Here is a 19,896-nt window from a genome sequence, read left to right as displayed (position 1 = left end):
CCCCTTTCTCGCCTCTGAATGGTCTAACCCTCTGGTTCACATGGCACCCTCCCCCTGTGTGTGTGTGTGTGTGTGTGTGTATGAGTGTATGTTGTCTTTGCCTTATATAGTGCAGAGTTATCCGGCTGCACTGCCTTGGGACTGTGAGATTACACTGCAGCCAAAGTCTGCCACACAAATCTGCCCGTCTTTATTATCCTGTTTTGATAAGAAACACAAGGACGCGTCTTGTGCTTTTAACTAGCCTCCCATCACTTCTGCTATCCAGTTCACAGCGTGTCAGGAGACTTTTGAGAGGGACAAAAATGAATGGCACGATGGATGGGAACTTCATGTATTCTCCTCATGACGGCTCCTTCATGTTTACTTCTGAGTCTGTGGGAGAGGGACATCCTGGTGAGTAGAGGACTCCCTCTCCGTGCAGCATGTGGAAGCATGCTTTTCATGTGCAGCTACTACAGAGTATGACTGAGCAGTAGTGGTAATCATGTGTTAAACACTTTAATGTTTCACTGATCATTGATGACTTTGTGGAATGTGCAGAATCCTGAGCGGTGCATGAAGGCGGCGCACTGTAAAAAAAGCAGCTTGAAGAGTGTGTTTTTTAATTTTTTAAATGCACTTGTAGTGTTTTTACAGCACTGACAGTGAAGATGTGAAAGTATATTTAGCCATTTATCATCATCATTTAGTATGTTTGCAAAAAGGAAAGTCAGGTAGTTTTTTATTGATATAGCCCAATATCACAACTTCGCCTCTGGGGGGTTTTACAATATGTAAAGCATACAACATCCTCTATCCTTAGACCCTTAAATCAAGGAAGTAAAAACCATTTAATGGAGAAAAACTTCAGGAAGAGCAACCCAGGAAGGATCCCTCTTCTAGGACAGACAGACATGACAGAAACTTGTACTGTAGCTGCATAAAAAGCTTTGTATTTAAACATATGTGCAGGAAGTGTTATGGATGGTTTTGATAGTGAAGTACTGTGTTGACATGTTTCTTATTCAAAAAGAAGTTGCAATCTGTATCCATGATGTGGCAAAGAAAGTGTATTTGTGGAGAAGATCTCAACAAGGCAATTCAAAGTGCATCAAAGAGATAAAAAATCTAATAGAAACACTGAGTGATGTAAAAAAGACACATATAAACAGGATTTAAAAAGAGTCAGATAAGCTGAAATTGAATAAAACAGAGGAGATATGACATACAGTGTAAGATATGAATGAAAAGCTCAGAATTTAATTTAATAACATAAAGTGGAAAACAAAACAGAGAGTTAGAGCAAATCTCTTGTTTTCCTGGAGTTTGTTCCAAATATGTTCTGCAAAAAAAACAACAACTCCAAGTTTAATTTCCTGGTTGCTTCTTCTGGAGACAGTGAAGCAAATCTGTCTCAGCCCACATAAGAAGTCTGGACACTTTTTGGCACATCCGATCATAAGTTATTGCTTTATAAACCCACAGTAGTATTATAAAAACAATTCTTTAACACACACAGTGCAAAGACCTGAGAGCTGGACTCTCTCGAGGACTCCAGCAGCTGCAGGTGTCTGATCAACTGGTATTAATAGACACACATGACTCTTGGTTCGTTCTCATGTACTTGACATTTAACTAAACATGTTAAAGTAAAGTATCAGTACACACAAAGCGTAGCAATCTTTAAGAAATTAGCACATTATCAGCTAGTTTGCAGTGTGGGAGGAATAATCTTGCTGATACCACAAATCTGATTGGACTTCTACATGTGTTCTCTATCTGATGCTGACACGCACAACAATGACACTGTTGCAGCTGAATATCTACCCTTCCTCATCCTTCCACTCACACTGAAATGTGTCTGACAAGCAGAGCAAACCTTTACACTATTGACTATTTGACTATTCACAAAAATGCTGTTGCTCCAGTCTTCTTTGACTAGATAATTCATTCATTTGCGTGTATTCTGCACAACAAAATTAACGTTTTATGTGTTTCAGTACAGTAGTTAATGGAGTTACAGTGCACCATGTCACACTGGCATGCATTCGCTCAGCCAGGGTTATTCATAGGGCCGTAGCTCCTAATATGAATGATGTGTAGTACTCTGATGGAGCAGTGAAATCTGATATTCTCAGGCTCTGCCCAGATGAGGAATCTGACATGTGCAGCAGAAGGTCACACGAGGAAACGACCCGGACGGCACATGCAGTGATGCAGATATATTTATATATTTAAATCCTTCTCTTGCGTTCCAGATAAGATATGTGACCAGATCAGTGATGCTGTGCTGGACGCTCACCTGAGGCAAGACCCGGATGCTAAGGTGGCTTGTGGTGAGTAATAATGTGTTTTCCTCCAGCAAAGGGAAGCAGTAAACCTGATCAATAATGTTTCTTATCTAGGAACCACAGTCTACAGTATGATTACTACAAATTTGTGCAAGGGGAACCAAGGAGAACAAAGAAAATATGTTTAAAGTCAGATATTTGAATACTTTTCTGATGCTGACAGCATACCTACTTGTTAAAACAACTTATTGGCAAATTTATTGGGAACTATTTTTGTCTTGACATTAAATGTCCTGATTCCATTAGAAGCTACCAGTCTGGAGTAAAAGTGGTGCACACCCACCACTTTTACTCTTAAACGCTGAGGAAGGCAGATCCTGAAGCATTTGTGTATGTGGAGTCATTATTGATTTTAATAAAAAGTTATGGCCAATACTTTGTGAATTGAGGTGATAATTACATGGTGCTGGTAATTATCTGCAAACACTGTTTGAGTCTAATCTGGTTTGTAGGCTTCCTAAGAGGGGACACAAGTATCATGTTTGTTGTGATTTTCGGTCATTTATATACTGTTATGATGTTGGATGTTAAACATGGTCAAAGTTCTAAAACTTGAGGTAAACATATGTAGAAGTTCTGCCTGCAAATCAAAAGCCAGGGTTTTAGCCTTCTCTGAACAGTTAGTTTGCAATGTGTCCTTTACTTCCTCCTCATGATGACGTCAGATTGTTCGTGCATACCTACAAACGGCCGTCCGTTGGTAGTCCTTGTCACTAACGTTGTTGCTAAGGTTGTTCCACAAGTTGTTTGCATTGTCCACTCACGTATTTTTGGATCAAATTCAGGCTCGAACTTGTACAGATGTATTTGAGAAGTTAACATTTGAGAAAAGAAGAGAAAAAGAAGTGAAATACTGTTACTATGGTTTGTTTACGTAGCCTTCAGAGTCGGAGGAAGCTTCCGGGAACTGACAAATCAGAACAGTGGGCTAATCAGGAGGGCGGGCCTTAAAGAGACAGGAGCTAAAACGGCCTGTTTCAGACAGAGGCTGAACTGAGGGGCTGCATAAAGGGCCAGTTGAAGATAAATAGGGAGTTTTAAAACAAAAAAGTTTTGTAAATGATGCAAAGATATTCCAGTAGAGCTCCAGAATGAAAAATGTAGACCTGGAAATGTGCATGATATGTCCCCTTTAAATTGCTCTGGCACAGTTGCACTACTGTGCAAAAACAAGCAGAAACATTTCTCAATAAATCTTTTATTGCAAAACAAAATAAAACTAAAAATAGTTGCTTCAAATTAGTTTACAAGTGGTTCAAAAATAATTTCTTAGATGATAAAAGCAAAACTTCTTAATCTCTTAATGAGATTTCTTTTTCAAGAGAGACCTGAGAACATGACACAGTTACAGTCAGACAACCACACAACCACACAAGAAGCAACGTACGGTATACAAAAACAGACAACCAACAATCACAGATAGGATAAATAAAAAACCTAAAAAAATAATAAAGCACTGTGATGTTGTCTTTGTGCTGAAACAGAGACGGTGTGTAAGACGGGCATGGTGCTGCTCTGCGGTGAGATCACATCTCGGGCCAACGTGGACTACCAGCGGGTGGTGAGAGAAACCATCCGGCATATTGGTTATGACTCGTCCGAGAAAGGTGAGTGGAACCTGAAATGTTCGAAGAGCTTGAATCTCCTTTAACCATTTAAGTCAGGAGTAGAACTTTCCTTCATGTAGAATAGTTGATTCTGATATGTCCTGCCTCTCTCTCTCTCTGTTAGGGTTTGATTATAAGACCTGTAATGTGCTGGTTGCCCTGGAGCAGCAGTCCCCTGACATCGCACAGGGAGTTCATATCGACCGTGTGGAGAGTGAAATTGGAGCTGGCGACCAGGTCGTCTAGAAAAGCACAACAAGACACAACTTGTGAACAAATATTGTCTCTTCAGTTAAACTTTTTAACTCCTATTTCAATACTGGAGAACTTGTGGTCATAAAATCAAGTTTCAAGTCACTGAAAATAGATTCAAGATGCATTACATACAGTACAAGACCCACATTAGTTTTACAGAATTACCACTTTCTCTACTTACCTTTTCTGTTTTATTTCTGTGTGGACAGGGTCTGATGTTCGGATATGCCACAGATGAGACAGAAGAGTGCATGCCCCTCACCATAATCCTAGCCCACAAACTCAATGCAAAGATGGCCGAACTGAGACGAAACGGCACAGTCCCCTGGCTCCGCCCGGACTCCAAGACACAGGTAGGATCAAAATAATAACAACTGATTAGATGTAAGTATCCAGTTCACATATTGTCTAAAATATATCTTTAATAATAATAATAATAATGAAAATACATTTTATTTATAAACGCCTTTCAAGACACCCAAGAATACTTTTCAAATCCATTAAGACAGTCAATACATAAGAAAAGACAAAACAACAGCAACAACAATTAAATATATACACATACAAGAATACATTTATAATGTACACATTACGCAGCACCAGCAAAGGCCGTTCTAAATAGTTGAGTTTTCAGTTTTGACTTAAAAGAAGCAACAGATGCGTGCTGGCGTTGACCCAGCGGGAGAGCATTCCAGAGGTTAGGTCCAGCCTGGAGGGGGGAGTATCGAGGAGATCAGAGGAGCTCAGTGAGCGAGTAGGTGTGGGATGGAGAAGATTGGATAGATAGGTAGGCACCGAGCCATGAGGAGATTTGTAAACAAGGAGAAGTACTTTAAAACAAATGAAGTATTTAACTGGGAGAATGCAGTTGCTGAAGGGTAGGGATGATGTGTTCCTAGGACCGCGTGTGGCAGAGAACACAACAATTCTGGACATATTGTAGTCTATTTATCCCCCAAGTAGATACACCAAGGAGCACGGCATTACAGTAATCAAGTCGGGATGTAGTGAAGGCGTGAATGAGAGTCAATAGATTGGGCAAGAGAGGGAAAAAGTCTGGGAATGTTCTTCAGGTGGAAGAGGGCCTAGATTTTTTACCTCAGCAACAGAAGAGGTAATAAAACCAGGGTTGGCCAAATTTAGATGGGGGACTTTGCAGAGTGTGGCTGAAGAGGCAATGAGGATAGCCTCAGATTTATCCTGGTTAAGTTTGAGGTAATTGCAAGTCATCCAAGCATTAATATCATTTAAGCAGCCCGTCAGGTTGGATGGTGGTAGAGTGTCCGAGGGCTTGGTGTGAATGTAGAGTTGTGCGTCGTCAGCATAGCGGTGAAAATTGAGGTGATGTTGACGAATTATATGTCCAAGAGGATGAATGTAAATAATGAACAGTAATGGTCCAAGAACTGAGCCCTTGGGGACACCATGGGAGAGGGTTTTCTAGCTGTGAGGTAGGATTTGAACTGTGATAATGGAGTGCCATTGACACCATGCAGTGTTTCTAACCAGTTCAACAGAAGATTATGACTGACTGTATCAAAAGCAGCAGTGAGATCTAACAGGATAAGTATGCTGAGGTAACCAGAGTCAGCTGTTACAAGCAGATCATTGGTAATGGTGAGGACAGTCACTGAACTGTGCTGGCTACAGTTCGCTCATGGAGTTTGGCAAGAAATGGGAGTTTGGAAATAGGTCTGTAGTTCTTATGGTCCTCCAGGTCAGTTCCAGATTTTTTTGGGACTGGGTTAAGAGCAGCCATTTTTAGACTGGAGGGAACAGAGCCAGACAGAAGAGATGCATTGACGATTTGTGTCTGCAGGGGGTAGAGGACAGGCAGACTCTGTTTTAATCGGTAGAGTGAGCATGGGGTCAAAAGGGCACATGTTCAGTTACATACTGCTTGTCGACAATAGAGAAAGCAGAGAAAAAGCTAACAGGGAGATGAATGGACAAATGATGAAGCTGCTGGTAGATGGAAATAATTTTGCTCTGGAAAAAGTCCATAAAATCACTGCAGAGATTAGTAGAGGCAGGAAATTGCTTACACGGTTTAAGTAGATTATTGATGGTGAGAAAAAGGGTTCTGGTGTTACCTTCCTTCTCCAATAATGGTAGAGTAGTAGGTGGTCTTACCCTTGTTCAGAGCTTCCTTATTGGCTCTGACATGATCTTTGTTGGATAATGCATGCACAGTTAAGCCAGTTTTCCTGCTGAGATTCATTTTGCGCAGCTCTGGTGTAAACCATGGAGCAGAATGGTAGAAGGACACACTGCGTGATTTGAATGGGGAAAGATGATTCAATGTATCTGAGAGGAGCACATTATACATAGAGACCAGGTCATCAGCTGATGAGTTATTGTAATCATAAGTGAGCTCTGTCTCCAACATGTCCATTACAGCAGGTATACTAATGCTCTTGATGTTCCTGTATGTGATAGTGCGAGAGGTGCAAAGTCAATGTGAGGGGGCAGGGATTCTAGCATTGATTAGGACAGCCTTATGATCCAATACTGTCAACACTTTTAATAGCTTGGTGCAGTGTTAAGTAGTCATTAGGTAGCTGCCAAGTTTCAGTCAAACACAGGAAGTCAATGCCATGGTCAGAAATCATATCATTTATAAAATATGCTTTGTTATTTAAATATCTTATATTTAATAAATTTCTTATCAATGGTGTCACTGTGATTAGATGACTTGGGTGCATTAAGCTTTACAGTATTCAAATTTTGTAGGTTTACACCTGCAGTGCTTTTCCTGACCCATCTGGATTTAGAAACTATTGATAACCATGATTTTCTGGACAGCAGGGAAAATAAAATCATTATCATTATCCACAGATTTGGTTAGCCTATGATTTAAACAGACAGGAATATGAAACATGTTGTGTGCAGTCTGGAGTTCTTGAGTGACTGAGAGCGGAGTTGATTTGCAAAGAGGCACATTGTTGATGATGAAGAGTTCAGCAGCAGGCGAGAACCAAATCCCCCTTCATTCAAAAATGTGTTTTTCTTCTTGCTCCTTCAGTTGGATGCTTTTCTCGTCTCTGTGCAGAATGATGAATGTGAAGAGTCTATTTTCACATTCATCTGCTGAAAGTGGAAAGTTTCTCTGTGCTTACGTTAAACCTCAGTTAAAGGCGTATACCTATAAGCATGATTTGTGACATCACAACCAGTTTCGAAACCAGTTGGGGTCCAGTATGCAACTTAGACAAGTGTGATGTGGAAATGCAACATGTTTGTTGGAGTAAAATACAACTTAAGTAAAAATGAGAAAAACTCCTGCACACTGTCTCACTTACTGCTGGAATATTTATTAGTTTACAACGTTTTGGTCATGATACACCTGATCAAGGTTGGACAGACTGAAACATTGTAAACAAATAAATATTTCAGCAGTAAGCAAGACATGAAAATGAACAATATTTGTGTATTCATAGATTCTAGACTTTTCAATAACGGAGGTAGGTATCATTTTTTACTTGATAATTCAACATTTTTGTGAAAAAAAACATCAGATGTATCACACGTTATTCAAAGCAGAGTATTTTTATATGTCTTCAAACGTGTATGGAGGGATTCTCCCTCAGTTTATAGTGAATGCTCTACTCACTAGTAATTTAGACCGTGATGGTGACCTTGAGAATGTGCTGACCAGCAAACACCAACCAGAGCACACTGGTATGCAACATCTGAGCTTGGACACGCCTTTCCAATAATCCCCCAACAGTTTCAGCCTGTGCAATCCCTGTGAGCTCACTGTGCACAAGACACCTCAAAGCCTCAAACAATTCACAAAAGCTCAGACATGAAAAGAGGAATGTGTGGAGATATGAAAAAGCTATTTTTAGTTTCTTCACGTGTTAACGCAGGAATTACATCTCAGTTCAGGCATAAAGTAATGTCTGTCGTCCCCCCCTTCCCTCCACTCTGTGCAGGTGACGGTTCATTACGCCCAGGACAACGGCGCTGTGATCCCTATAAGGGTCCACACTGTTGTGATCTCAGTTCAGCATGATGACTATGTGAGCCTGGAGGACCAGAAGAAAATACTAAAGGAGAAGGTCATCAAGGCTGTGGTTCCATCAAAGTACCTGGACGAGAACACCATCTACCACCTGCAGCCCAGCGGACGGTTTGTAATTGGTGGACCACAGGTAAAGGCCAGGGAACGTCCCAAAACTAAATGCTTGTTTTTGTGATGTTATGTTGTGACTGTGTGATGATTGTTTATGTCATATTTTGTTGTATACTTTTGTGTACTATTTTGAAGTTTCTTTGTCTAGAGGCTGCTGATCTCTTGCTTCAGCCCTCTTGTAGAGTATTTTTACACGATCTGTAAAACACCCTGACGAAGGCCTTGTGCCAAAATAATGGTGGAAGAAAGTCAGGAGAGTTGTTGTTTCACTTTGGTCATTTGTTACTTGAGCACTTAATTGGCTGGTGACGTATACCAGCAACTTTGCATAACATGATGATTTAGTGCTCTAAATTATATTATTATTATAATAATATTAATCAGTTTAAATAATTTTATCAAGAAAAAATGCCAAACATTTGCTGTTTTCAGCACCTCAAATGCAAAGATTTTTTTTTTTTATTCATTGTAACCTGAATTTTGAACAAGCAATTTGAATCATGATGCAATCATGATGAGCATCATCTTCAGGCACAGTGTGTAACAGAGTCCATTATGTAAACGCTTGTCTTTGTGCAGCTGCACATTTCACATTTAAAGTGAAATTTTAACCCTAACCCATAAATCCCCGTAATTCCTTCACAAGCACTTCAAGAGCATGTTTGTGTGCGATGCTCGTCTCTGTCAGGGTGATGCTGGAGTGACGGGCAGGAAGATCATTGTTGACACATACGGCGGTTGGGGAGCCCACGGGGGCGGGGCCTTCTCTGGGAAGGATTACACCAAAGTGGACCGCTCGGCGGCCTACGCCGCCCGCTGGGTGGCAAAATCTCTGGTGAAGGCCAAACTGTGCAGGAGGGTGCTGGTGCAGGTGAGATGACTTTCCATTAAATCCTTCCAAAATATTCAAGACATCTGTTATATCTGGTTTGGGTTTTCTTTCAGCTTTTCTTCTTTTTTCTTTAACCTTTTAGACAATTGATGCACAAGACCAGGTGACACTCTTTTAATGTGACTCAGAAATCTTTTTTCCAAATAATTTCAGAGGATTAAATTGCATTTGTTGTATTTGCAAATGGCTTTTGCTTTTTAAACTATGAACATTTGCACATTCCCGATTATTTTGTACATTCTCTTCATTTTAAATTTTGCAGCAGCAACTTTTCACTGTGGAATATATTAGTCTTATATAGTACATTTCTATTATATATTATTTATAATTACTTGACTCTTGCATTTTCACTTATTTTGTATATTTTTCTCAGTATGCACCACACCAAGGCAAATGTATGTGCAAACCTACTTGGCAATAAACCTGATTCTGATTCTGATGCAATAATATTTAAGGCAACAGTGTTCTTGTGTGCAATAAACTTGTTGTCGCACAGTCTAAAGGTGCATTTAGTAGAAATCTTAATGCTGCAGCATACAATAATATATATATAAATAGTGTGTTTATATTTGTATGTATATAGTGTGTTTATATTTGTCCCTTTCCTGTTTCAACATGACAATACCTCTGTGCACAGAGCCAGCTCCGTGAAAAAATGGTTTTCCCAGTTTGGCTTGGAAGAAGTTGACCCCTGACCTCAGATGGCTGATATAACTGACACTTCATTTTCTCTCAGAATTAAACTGTGTGTCTCTTATCTGTGTTTTCAGGTTGCGTATGCAATTGGAGTGGCCCATCCACTCTCCATCTCCCTGTTTACATACGGCTCCTCTCCCAAAAATGAGATGGAGCTGCTTCAGATCGTCAATAAGAACTTCGATCTCAGACCCGGCGTCATTGTCAGGTCAGCATTTAAACTGACGCTGCATCTGCTTTGTTGTTGCAAGACATGTAACTATACTTACATGTTTGATTTTGCCTGCAGAGACCTGGACCTGAAGAGACCAATCTACCAGAAGACTGCCTGCTATGGACACTTTGGCAGAAAGGACTTTCCCTGGGAGATCCCAAAAAACCTCAACTTCTAGAGTATCTATGTACCCGTGTGTATGTGTGTGCGAGAGCGAGCAGAGTGTCAGTGATATATAGATAGCTGTCCTCGTGCTCCTGTAACCCAGTAAGAGAAAGGCAGCTGCCAGCAAACAGGAGGGATGGGTCAGGGTGGGGTGCAGATCAACTCTGGTCATTGGACGGGGGGAAGATCTTTCATCTGCAATTTATGACTCTGAAGCCCCTCAATGGTAACCTGAAATATGAGTGACGTGCTTGGTATTTTAGTCCTGTAGATACAGTGTGCAGTCACATGCATGCAGTTTGTTTGATACTCAAGTTGGTTTAGAAAGTTGTTGTTTGGCTTTTTTTTTTTTTTTTTGTCCAGAAATAAGTGAATGACCAAATTTTAAGGAAGAGCAGCCATGCATACGTTTGCAGAGACATTTCAAAGCCACTTTAATGTCTTAAGTACACTCAAGATGTGGGAAACAATTGGTGACTTTGCTGCATGGTTCTTAACATTTACTCTGTTTTTTTTTGTTATTGTTGTCTGTATTTTTATATGATACAATAAATAGCTGGTTGCTAGCAGGGTGTCTGCAGGTTTCAGTGCAACACAAAGCCTTGAAAGGAAACAAAGATAAGACGTGATCTCAAAAGGTGGAGAAATATAGATATCCCAAAGAAATTTTAAATGTCAATGATTCATGAGGTGCGAATTAGAGAAATCCTAAACGCTTCCAAACATTTATATAATATGTTTTATATGATAGATAGCTGGCCACTAGCAAGGTGTCTGCATGTTTTAGCATTACTTTGGATCATCGAAAGCCTTTCAAGGTCCCAAAATGACATTATTGACTGTAAGACTTAATAGTTTTTAGAAGTCTTGGTAGGTTTTTCTTTTGTTTTTGTTTTCCAGTAAGAAATAAATGCACAAACCTTTAATTTACATTTTTCAATATCCTCTTCCAAGGTCAAAGTTTGGGATTAAAATATAGGTTTTTACATTATTTGACCTTATAACATCGAGATCTGCTGACATCAGGTTTTAATTGGATGATCTAAAGCCTTTAAAGCACTACAGCTACGTTTTCATCGTTTTTTTAGAATCGTTTTATATTTTACATATTTACTCTCTCCCCTCTGCCAAGATCCATGTTTGAGATTCAAATATTGTTTAGGTTTTAAACTATTTGGTATTACAATACTATGAATATCATCAAGACCTGCAGACATATGATCTCCACAAAAGATGAGATGTGATCACAGAAAGGGGGAGATGAAACCCTGCTTCCAGATCTTTATACTGTATATTTTGTTTTGTTTTTATGTTAGATAGCTGGCTGCTAGCAGAGTGTCTGCGGGTTTTAGTATTACATTTGATGATCTAAAGTCTTATCATATGATTATATTCAGCTTTGATTGTAAGTCTTGATAGTTTTTAGAGCTCTTGGTGTTTGAGGTTTCAATAGGAAATCGATGTACAAATCTGCATTATCAAACCTTTTCATCTAAAGTTGATGTTTGAGACGAAACAGCTGGTTCTTAAGTTTTATGTTATTGGGTACTAAAACAGTGCAAATATAAGACTAAAAAGACCTGCAGACACTTGTAAAACAAAGATTAAATGTTGTCAAAATGCAGTAGATGTTCCAAAGAAGTTTGAAATAGTCACAGAATCAGAGATAACCTGTGAATGTGCAACCTTGAGCTGCATTTTTCTCTTCTACAAGGAAGTCATATCTCAATCTTTGCACATAATGTGTCATTAGTCTAGAAAAACAATGTAAATATGATTTTTGAACAATAAAACATTTTAACAAGAAAGCATTTAATTTTCCTCCAAGAAACACAAAATGATGAAAAACATATAAAAAAAGGAATTTTTTTCTATTTACTTTAATTCTTTGTTCTCTGCATACATTATTTTATTTTCTGGAAAAGTATTTCTGTATATGATAATTCTCTACTTTATACTTTGGTCCCGTTAAAGCTGTAAGAAGTTGTTGTTACTGAGAGCAATGATACAACTGTTTTTGGCAAAGAGCTGAAGTGGAACAAAAATATACAACAGAGCTTATTTGGGCAATAAGAGACAGTTATTGGGGCAACATCACCATAAAGAGTCCAAATCACTTGAATTATAAAGATAAACTTAGAAAAACACTAAAAATTGTTCAACACAAGGACAGATATTCCTGCCATAGTTTTGGGCAAACACACAAATGTCTTTTAACCACTTTTAATGAAAACATTTTTTTTCTTGGCACACAGTAACCGTCCATCTATTGTCAGGTTTTTGGAAAACTTCACCTTATTATCGAGGTAAAGAGTGAAAGCTGATGATGTAACAAAACTTCCTGAGTTAAAACAAAACGGAGCTCAGTGTCTTAACGTCTACATATGAAAACAAACACTGATACCGACGCTGCGGAGCGACATCTGAGGCACCTTCAGGATGTTCCATCTGATAAAAGGCAACTGCAGCCAAGAATCCACAGACTGATTGTTACATTGAGAGAATTAAAACAAACATCCAGGATTGTGTGTGTACTTGCGTATGTCTTTGCTGGCCTTTGTGTTCAAGAAGGCACTTAGAACATTGTGCAATGTTTTGCAGTGTAGCCTGCACTTTTACAAAGCAGCATAAAAGTCATTAAAGTCTGTCAGTCTTTGGTCACTGCTGAGTAGAGCAACTTTGGCTTTGTGCAATAGTGAGCGTGGTGATATGCAGGATGCAGCTTCCCGGCTCTAGACGTTGGTTTCTGGTGTCTTCCAGATTGGTCCATGTGTCGCCCTTTGACCTCCAGGGGAACTGAAGCACGCTGCAGTTCAGCTACAGCATCGATAAATTCTCTGTCGGGTGGTGGTTGGACCCTCCACCCACCTCTGACTTGTGTTCAGAGGTGGAGAAGCTCTGTACTCCCCCTCCTCTGGACAGGACCATCAGGGTGTCCCCTGACATGCCCCCGAACTCAAATGCAAAAGTCCCGTAGAAGAGCATGATGAGCGTGCAGTAGACCCACTCAAAGATGGCGGAGGCGTGCTGCAGGGCGAAGCTCTCCTGGCAAAAGAAAACTCCACCTGGTGATCAGAGGTTAAGGAGAACAATGGCAGAACAGCAGGAGTGAGGTGTACAAAATCTTCTGTAAAGGGATGTAAAACAGTTGTTTCTCCAGCAGGGGGCCCTGTATTTATCTACATAACCTCTGAGCACACTGGACAGACAAGATGATGCAACCCGATTTATGTATGATAAATTAAAACATTTAAAACTCATTCATAGAATTTATTTAACTCCCAGAAAACACTTTTACTTCTTCCACATTGGTTCTGTCTTTCATATGTGCTTAATATGAATTATTGTGAAGGCGAGTCATGATTTTTTCATGAATATTAAAAAATGTACAGTACTCTGCAAAGGTTTTAGGCACTTTAGATGTTTAGATTCTTGTTCATCACACAATACCATCAGGGAGGCATCTGACTGGTCCCAAATTTATTCTGCAGCATGACAACAACTCCAAACATCCAGCCAGAGTCATTAAAAACTATCTTCAGCAACAAGAAGAACAAGGAGTCCTGCAACAGATGGTTTGGCCCCCACAGAGCCCTGATCTCAACATCATGGAGTCAGTCTTGGATTAACATGAAGAGACAGAAGCAGCTGAGATGCCGAAATCCACAGAAGAAGAACTGTAGCGACTTCTCCAAGATGCAGGAACAACAAAGAACGAAGCTGCTCACAGCAAATATTGATTTCATTTAAGTTTCTGCTGTTTACTGAACTTTGTATGAAGTTATTTGATTAAAAAAAAGCTATTTATGACATTATTTTTGAAAGCACTTCACTTCAATTTACTTTTATGATTTTGTTAAAGGGGGGTTGTTGTTATTTGTTAATAGGAAACAAATCTTAACATTCTTTAAATTTCAAACACATAATCAAGATCTCTTCTTCTCTTTAGACTTCTATTATTCTGAATCCTGTTACTCAAAAAACAACAAAGAAATATCTTCATTGTTTTGCCAAAAGACAACTCAGAAGGAAAGCTACAGCTCCTAAACTATAGTTGCTACCTGAGCATTTACATTTGCTTCATGTTGGAAGGATACTAAGCACCAGGGCGATCAGCGCCAGCAGGGTCATCCCTACGCGTAGGTGACCTATCCGGTACTCCTCCTGGGTCTTGGCCAGTCTGTAGGTCAGTGCCGACTGCAGACACACAAACAGCATGCTGGACGGGAAAGCAACTCCAGCTCCAACGTAGTGGAGGACTTTGGCAAAATCCACCTGAGACACAGACACAAAACATTCAAATTTTACTGGACATGAATCTAGAAACTGATAAGACAGAGTGGACACATATGATGAAGGTCGATACATCAGGGAGGCCGTATAAAGAAGGATATATGTTGGAAAAGAAGCAGAAATGTACATTTTTACATATTTGCTCTGTAGTTGCTATATTTGGGAAAACATTTTTGAGATTTGGGGTCAACGTTTAGTCTCACTATTTTGTTATCACCTAAGCTTTGTCTGCTTGGGGTTATATAAGACATATACTAACATTACAAACAATCTTTCATAAATGTGAGCATCATTATCATCAGTTGTTCTGGTTTGTGTCCCTTACTTTACTTGTAACCCCATCTGCCCAGTTCCCTGCCTTTTATGCTCCTTTTTCTATCTTATTTTTCCTCTTTTAATAGATCTGTGAGACAAAAATATTGAAGGACATGAAAGGAAGAAAATGGAAACAGACTTGTTGAATAAATGATGACGTACATGAAACACGTCACTTAATGATCAGCTCCAGACATATTTCAAAAAACAGTCTGCTTTGAATAATAATTTGTGTCTGATTTGGGTTTTCCACAAAAACAAAAACAAAAAATGGATAAAAATTCTTCTGATTATCTGAATATGTGAATATTTTTTCTTTCTAAAGTTTAACTGCTGGACACAAGATGTCTCCTATCACCATCACTATAAAGTCCAGTCTCAAGTTTCCACATCACACTTGTGTAAGCTGCATACTCCAAACTCAGATTTCAGGTGAACACAAAGAAAACTTTCCCCCTTCAAGAGATAAACGTGAAAACAAACTGCACAGAGAACTTCAAACATCACAGTCACATAACAATAAGAAAAACATATTTCTGAGTGGAGATGGACTTTAAATATCATTCAAGCTCCCACTGAAGAGACGAGGACATCAGATCTGTGTGGAGCATTGAGGAGACTCTTACCCTCCTCAAATGAAACAAACAGACATGTCATATCTCCATCATGTTTTCTACACACTTTTCCATCATTTAAGGTTTTGACTGCCGCTCTTTTAATGACATCATCTTGTTGTGTCCTCTTTTTCTGCAATGGTTTAATAGCACTGACTGGAGAATTAGCGCCACCCACTGTTTATCTCTTAATACTTACAGCAGTGGAAGGAAACACAACACATTTTCTTTCTTGTACACTCTGAACGTAAATGTGTTCAGTTTTTTTCTTGTTTACTCAAGATCATTACCTCACATGTGCTATGTCCAAATATTGATGCTTTCCCCTCCTTTCACAAAACATATTTATGCTACTAATATACTGATAAAAGTCTCTTCACAGACACTCATTTTATAACAACAACCTTAACCCTCAAAAAACAGAAACTCAGCCCTCGGTCCTTTGTCAACACCTAAAAAACACTCAGCACAGAAAATCATTTCTTTCATGATGGGATCCAAAAACAATCTGAGCATCATTTCTTTTGGGAACATCTGGACACAAGATAAAAACACAAACACACGCACACACACACCGGGGTCATCCTGACCTTACAGTTGCACTCTGGGTAATCACCTTTATAATATCATCTGACAAAGAATGTCCCAGGACAGGACGATCTGCACCAGTAAAATACAAGACGAGATAGAGAGAGAGAGAGAGAAACTGTAATGAGACCAATTTACAAAGGCGACGAGATCATCTCCATTATCACCTCTGATGCTGAAAGTCAACTTGAACTCATGAGCTGAAAAGCAAAGACATGACCTGTACTATAATGAACGCAGTGCCACAGCAGCTGGTATGATGATGACACATCCTGCACATGGGTTCAAGTGAATGACAGAGAGGTGCAAAGGTGCATTGTGGGAGATATCACAGCTGTTTAAAGCTGTGTAATTACAAGGAAGAGACAAAGAAGGAGAAACAGTACATCCTGTTTGATTTATGTGTGTGCTGCTTCCACAAAAACTACCTAAAATTTATTCTTCATGTCTTCAAAGAAGAAAATCACGAGTATTTTGCAGGGTGGAGGCCTTTCAGAACAGATATTATAAGTCGACTCCACCTTCCCAACACTTACAACCTCATGCTGTGCAACCAAACATCATTCAAACCCCCATAACTTTATTTTCAATCCTAGTAGAGATCCCAATTTTTCCAAAGATATCAAATATATCAGGCTGAATATTTGGGAAGTGTATGCAAAATGATGCACCAGTCATGTAGAATATTTCCATTTGATGAAATGATGCAGTTGTATGTCTGGGGTTTGAATATTTCACTCAATACTTCACTGAGAAGTTGGAGCTAGAGCTGAAACAAACAGTTGAACAATTTTTTTATTAACTATGAATTGTTTTTAAGTCATTTATCAAGCAAAAATCACAAACTTTCTCTGGTTCCAGCTTATTCAAAGGGATAATTTGTTGCTTTTCTCTGTTATGTATCACTGTAAATTGAATACCTTTGAGTTTTGGACTGTTTGTTGGATAAAACAGATAATCTAAATAAGTCACCTTTGGCACTGGGAAGATGTGATGGGCGTTTTTCATCATTTCATTATTTAAATGACGTTTATAGACTCATCAATATATTAATCAATAATAAAAGTAATCATTAATTGCAGCCCTAGTTGGAACATATCATGCACATTTCCAGGTCTACATTTATATTCTGGGGCTTTACTGGAATATCTTAACATGATTTACAGTTTAAAAACTCCTTATTTATCTTATACTGGCCTTTTATGCAGCCCCTCAGTTCAGCCTCTGTCGGAAACAGGCCCCCCTCCCTCCTGATTGGTTAGCTTCAGGAAGCTAAATAGATTTCACTTATTCTTCTCGTTCCTGCCTCAAAACATAAACTTCTCAAATACATCCGTACATGTTCAAGCCTGAATCTGACATGAAATATACGAGTGGACAACGTGGACAACCCGTGGAACAACCTTAGCAACAAAGGCTACCAAACGAAGAGACATTTGCGGGCATGTGCGAAAGATCTGATGTCATCTCGAGGAGGAAGTAGAGGTAACTTTGCAAAGGGAGTGTCCAGAGCAGACTGAAGCCCTAGCTTTTGACTTTCAGGCAGCATTTTTACATACGTTCACCTCAAGTTTTGGACCTTAGACCATTTAACAGACACATCCAACATTGTAACAATATATAAATGACAGAGAAACAAAAAAAGCATGATATTTCCCCTTTAAAGAGACTTAAAGGGGAAATAAAAGGGGAGAACTGCATGTTAAGAAGTTGAAGAAATGTGAATAAATCACCACTGAATGAGGCCTTAATGAATTCTTACTGTAAACATACTTGATTTGTAATAACACCACAATACGTCCACTTTCTGCAGCCTCTCTTACGTCATCTCATTCATGATTTCCTGAAACTCTAATTCAACATCAACATTTCATCTCCAAGTTGTAAACAGCGGCCCTTCATGTGTGTGTGTGGCTGTTTATCACTCAGCAGATGTGGTATTATCCGGTCCATCACACACTCAAGGACTCCGGCCATGTTTACTGTGAGGCAAACAGTGAGGTTCATTATGTAAGATTGAGCACAGACAGGGAGGAGAGGACTCTGCAGCCAATCAGCGAGAAGAGGAGGGTCGCCCTTAACCACTAGCGAATGAATTACATGATGAACCCTAAAAGACTGAACTGTGCAATGTGCCCCAAAATGTATCTGAAGGGGCCCAGATGTGTACAGACACACCTGGAGGAATCTGAGACTGCAGCCACACACATGAGACAGACTTCATACTATACAACACTGACCTTTGACACCACACACACGTGCCTGAGTATAACTGCTTACATCTCAGAATAGTTCTGATGGTTGTTACATCACACACACATACAGATACACACACATAACCTGCGGTCAAAGTATTCAAATCCTTCATACGAGTAAAAATAGCGATGTAGAAATACTTGGTTACAGGTAAAAAGCTTGCATTTACAGTTGTACTTTTATAAAGTACAGAACTATAATCAGCAAAATATATTGAATATTAAAAGTAAATGTACTCATTGTGTAGAATATTATTACACTTTACAAGTTATTACAAGAGGGGAACATTAATATCTGCACCAAATTTCCATCAAACCCGAACACATGAATCTCATGGTGGCGCTACACGCAAAAATCAGAGAATTGCCAAAGACATCATCAGTCAGATTAATCTCGGAGGGAACATGAATGTCTATACAAAAATTCATGGCAATAATCCAAGTTGATGAGATATTTCAGTCAAGACCAAAGTGGTGTACTATTAAGACTGATTGATCTCAGAGCAACACCACAAGAAAATAATATAAATACAACTGATCAATCAATGAAGTGATGCACTAAAAGTAAGACGTATAGAATAGATAATAGACATGAAACAAAACCTTGACAATGATTTCAAGAAGATATCCAATATCACAAGAAGCATGCAAATGTCTCATATAAGCTTCAGATCAACTTTTAAATGCATTTCTGCACTAAATCTGTGGATTTGGGCCTCCATCAGTTACATTGAAAGCACATTTGAAGGGGATCTTCTTTTGATATCCAGTATGAACAGGAGGAATGATTACAGCGAGGAAAACCTCTTTCACTGTTCATATGGACACCTGACTGTTGTTTTAAGACAGACTTGGAAAATTGTGAACCCGTCCTTTAATCAAAGAAACCCTTTAATCCTCACTGTCATTGACCTCTGTCTCTGTACTTACACTCACTACAGCCAACCAGCATCTCTTCCTCCCTGCTGCTGGTATCACTTCGCTGTGCAGTTATAAAACAAGAACATAAACAAAAAATATTTCCTGAATCAGAGGTCAGTCTCGGCCCCTCTCTCTAACCAGCTGGACTTTAAACAAGCTCTCCCCCTGGTTCACATGGAGCAAGTTAGAAGTATTTTACATACTGTTTGGTATTTTAATCTATAACAATGCATTCTACTTCATAATGTTTTGTGTGTAAAACTTTAATCTACAACATAACTATTAACTATAGCTGTCAAATATATGCAGTAAAGTAAAAAGTGCAATATTTGCCTCTGAAATGCAGTGGAGTATAAGGTATTAGACACAGAAAAACTCGAGTGAAGTGCAGGTGCCTCAAAATTAAGTACAAGACTCAAATGTACTTAGAAAACCATCGCTGCACATGCCTGAACACATAAATGTCACTGCAAATCTTAGTTGTTGAACAGACTCATGCTGAGCTACATTCCTGGCAAAAACCCACAGTTAGCACATGTTCAGCAGCAGGTTTAGCAAAGAGAGCACCTGGGGCGACGAAAACTCTCAGCACTGGAAGGGATGTGTGCAG

At 39.2% G+C, this 19,896-nt stretch overlaps 2 protein-coding genes across 3 annotated transcripts in view; one reads left to right on the top strand and one right to left on the bottom strand.

The window, feature by feature from the left end:
* Positions 1 to 131: 131 nt before the first annotated feature.
* LOC121887196 (S-adenosylmethionine synthase-like) lies at positions 132 to 12,126 on the top strand. Its single transcript, XM_042397830.1, has 9 exons — positions 132 to 396; positions 2,241 to 2,318; positions 3,818 to 3,940; positions 4,065 to 4,177; positions 4,405 to 4,548; positions 8,134 to 8,352; positions 9,022 to 9,204; positions 9,996 to 10,129; positions 10,211 to 12,126. Exons 1-9 carry the CDS (start codon positions 306 to 308, stop codon positions 10,311 to 10,313), a joined length of 1,188 nt encoding a protein of 395 aa, XP_042253764.1. The 5' UTR covers positions 132 to 305; the 3' UTR covers positions 10,314 to 12,126.
* LOC121887197 (transmembrane protein 150A-like) overlaps positions 12,127 to 19,896 on the bottom strand; it is a 30,503-nt gene continuing 22,733 nt past the window's right edge. For both annotated transcript variants that reach the window (XM_042397831.1, XM_042397832.1), the window contains exons 7-8: positions 14,398 to 14,575; positions 12,127 to 13,365 (exon numbers count right to left, since the gene is read on the bottom strand). In XM_042397831.1, coding sequence (XP_042253765.1) covers positions 13,118 to 13,365; positions 14,398 to 14,575 — 426 coding nt within the window. In that variant the 3' untranslated portion in view covers positions 12,127 to 13,117. The remainder of the gene's footprint in view (positions 13,366 to 14,397; positions 14,576 to 19,896) is intronic.

The sequence above is a fragment of the Thunnus maccoyii genome, chromosome 20 (genome assembly GCF_910596095.1).
Source record: "Thunnus maccoyii chromosome 20, fThuMac1.1, whole genome shotgun sequence".
Taxonomy (NCBI): domain Eukaryota; kingdom Metazoa; phylum Chordata; class Actinopteri; order Scombriformes; family Scombridae; genus Thunnus; species Thunnus maccoyii.
This window is presented reverse-complemented; position numbering and strand designations above follow the sequence as displayed.

Bases quoted from the DNA above. Each gene is read 5' to 3' on its own strand.
- LOC121887196 (XM_042397830.1), top strand. From the start codon at position 306: ATGAATGGCACGATGGATGGGAACTTCATGTATTCTCCTCATGACGGC. The intron at 397-2,240 runs GTGAGTAGAGGA...CTTGCGTTCCAG, and splicing joins TGTGGGAGAGGGACATCCTG to ATAAGATATGTGACCAGATC. The intron at 3,941-4,064 runs GTGAGTGGAACC...TCTCTCTGTTAG, and splicing joins TTATGACTCGTCCGAGAAAG to GGTTTGATTATAAGACCTGT.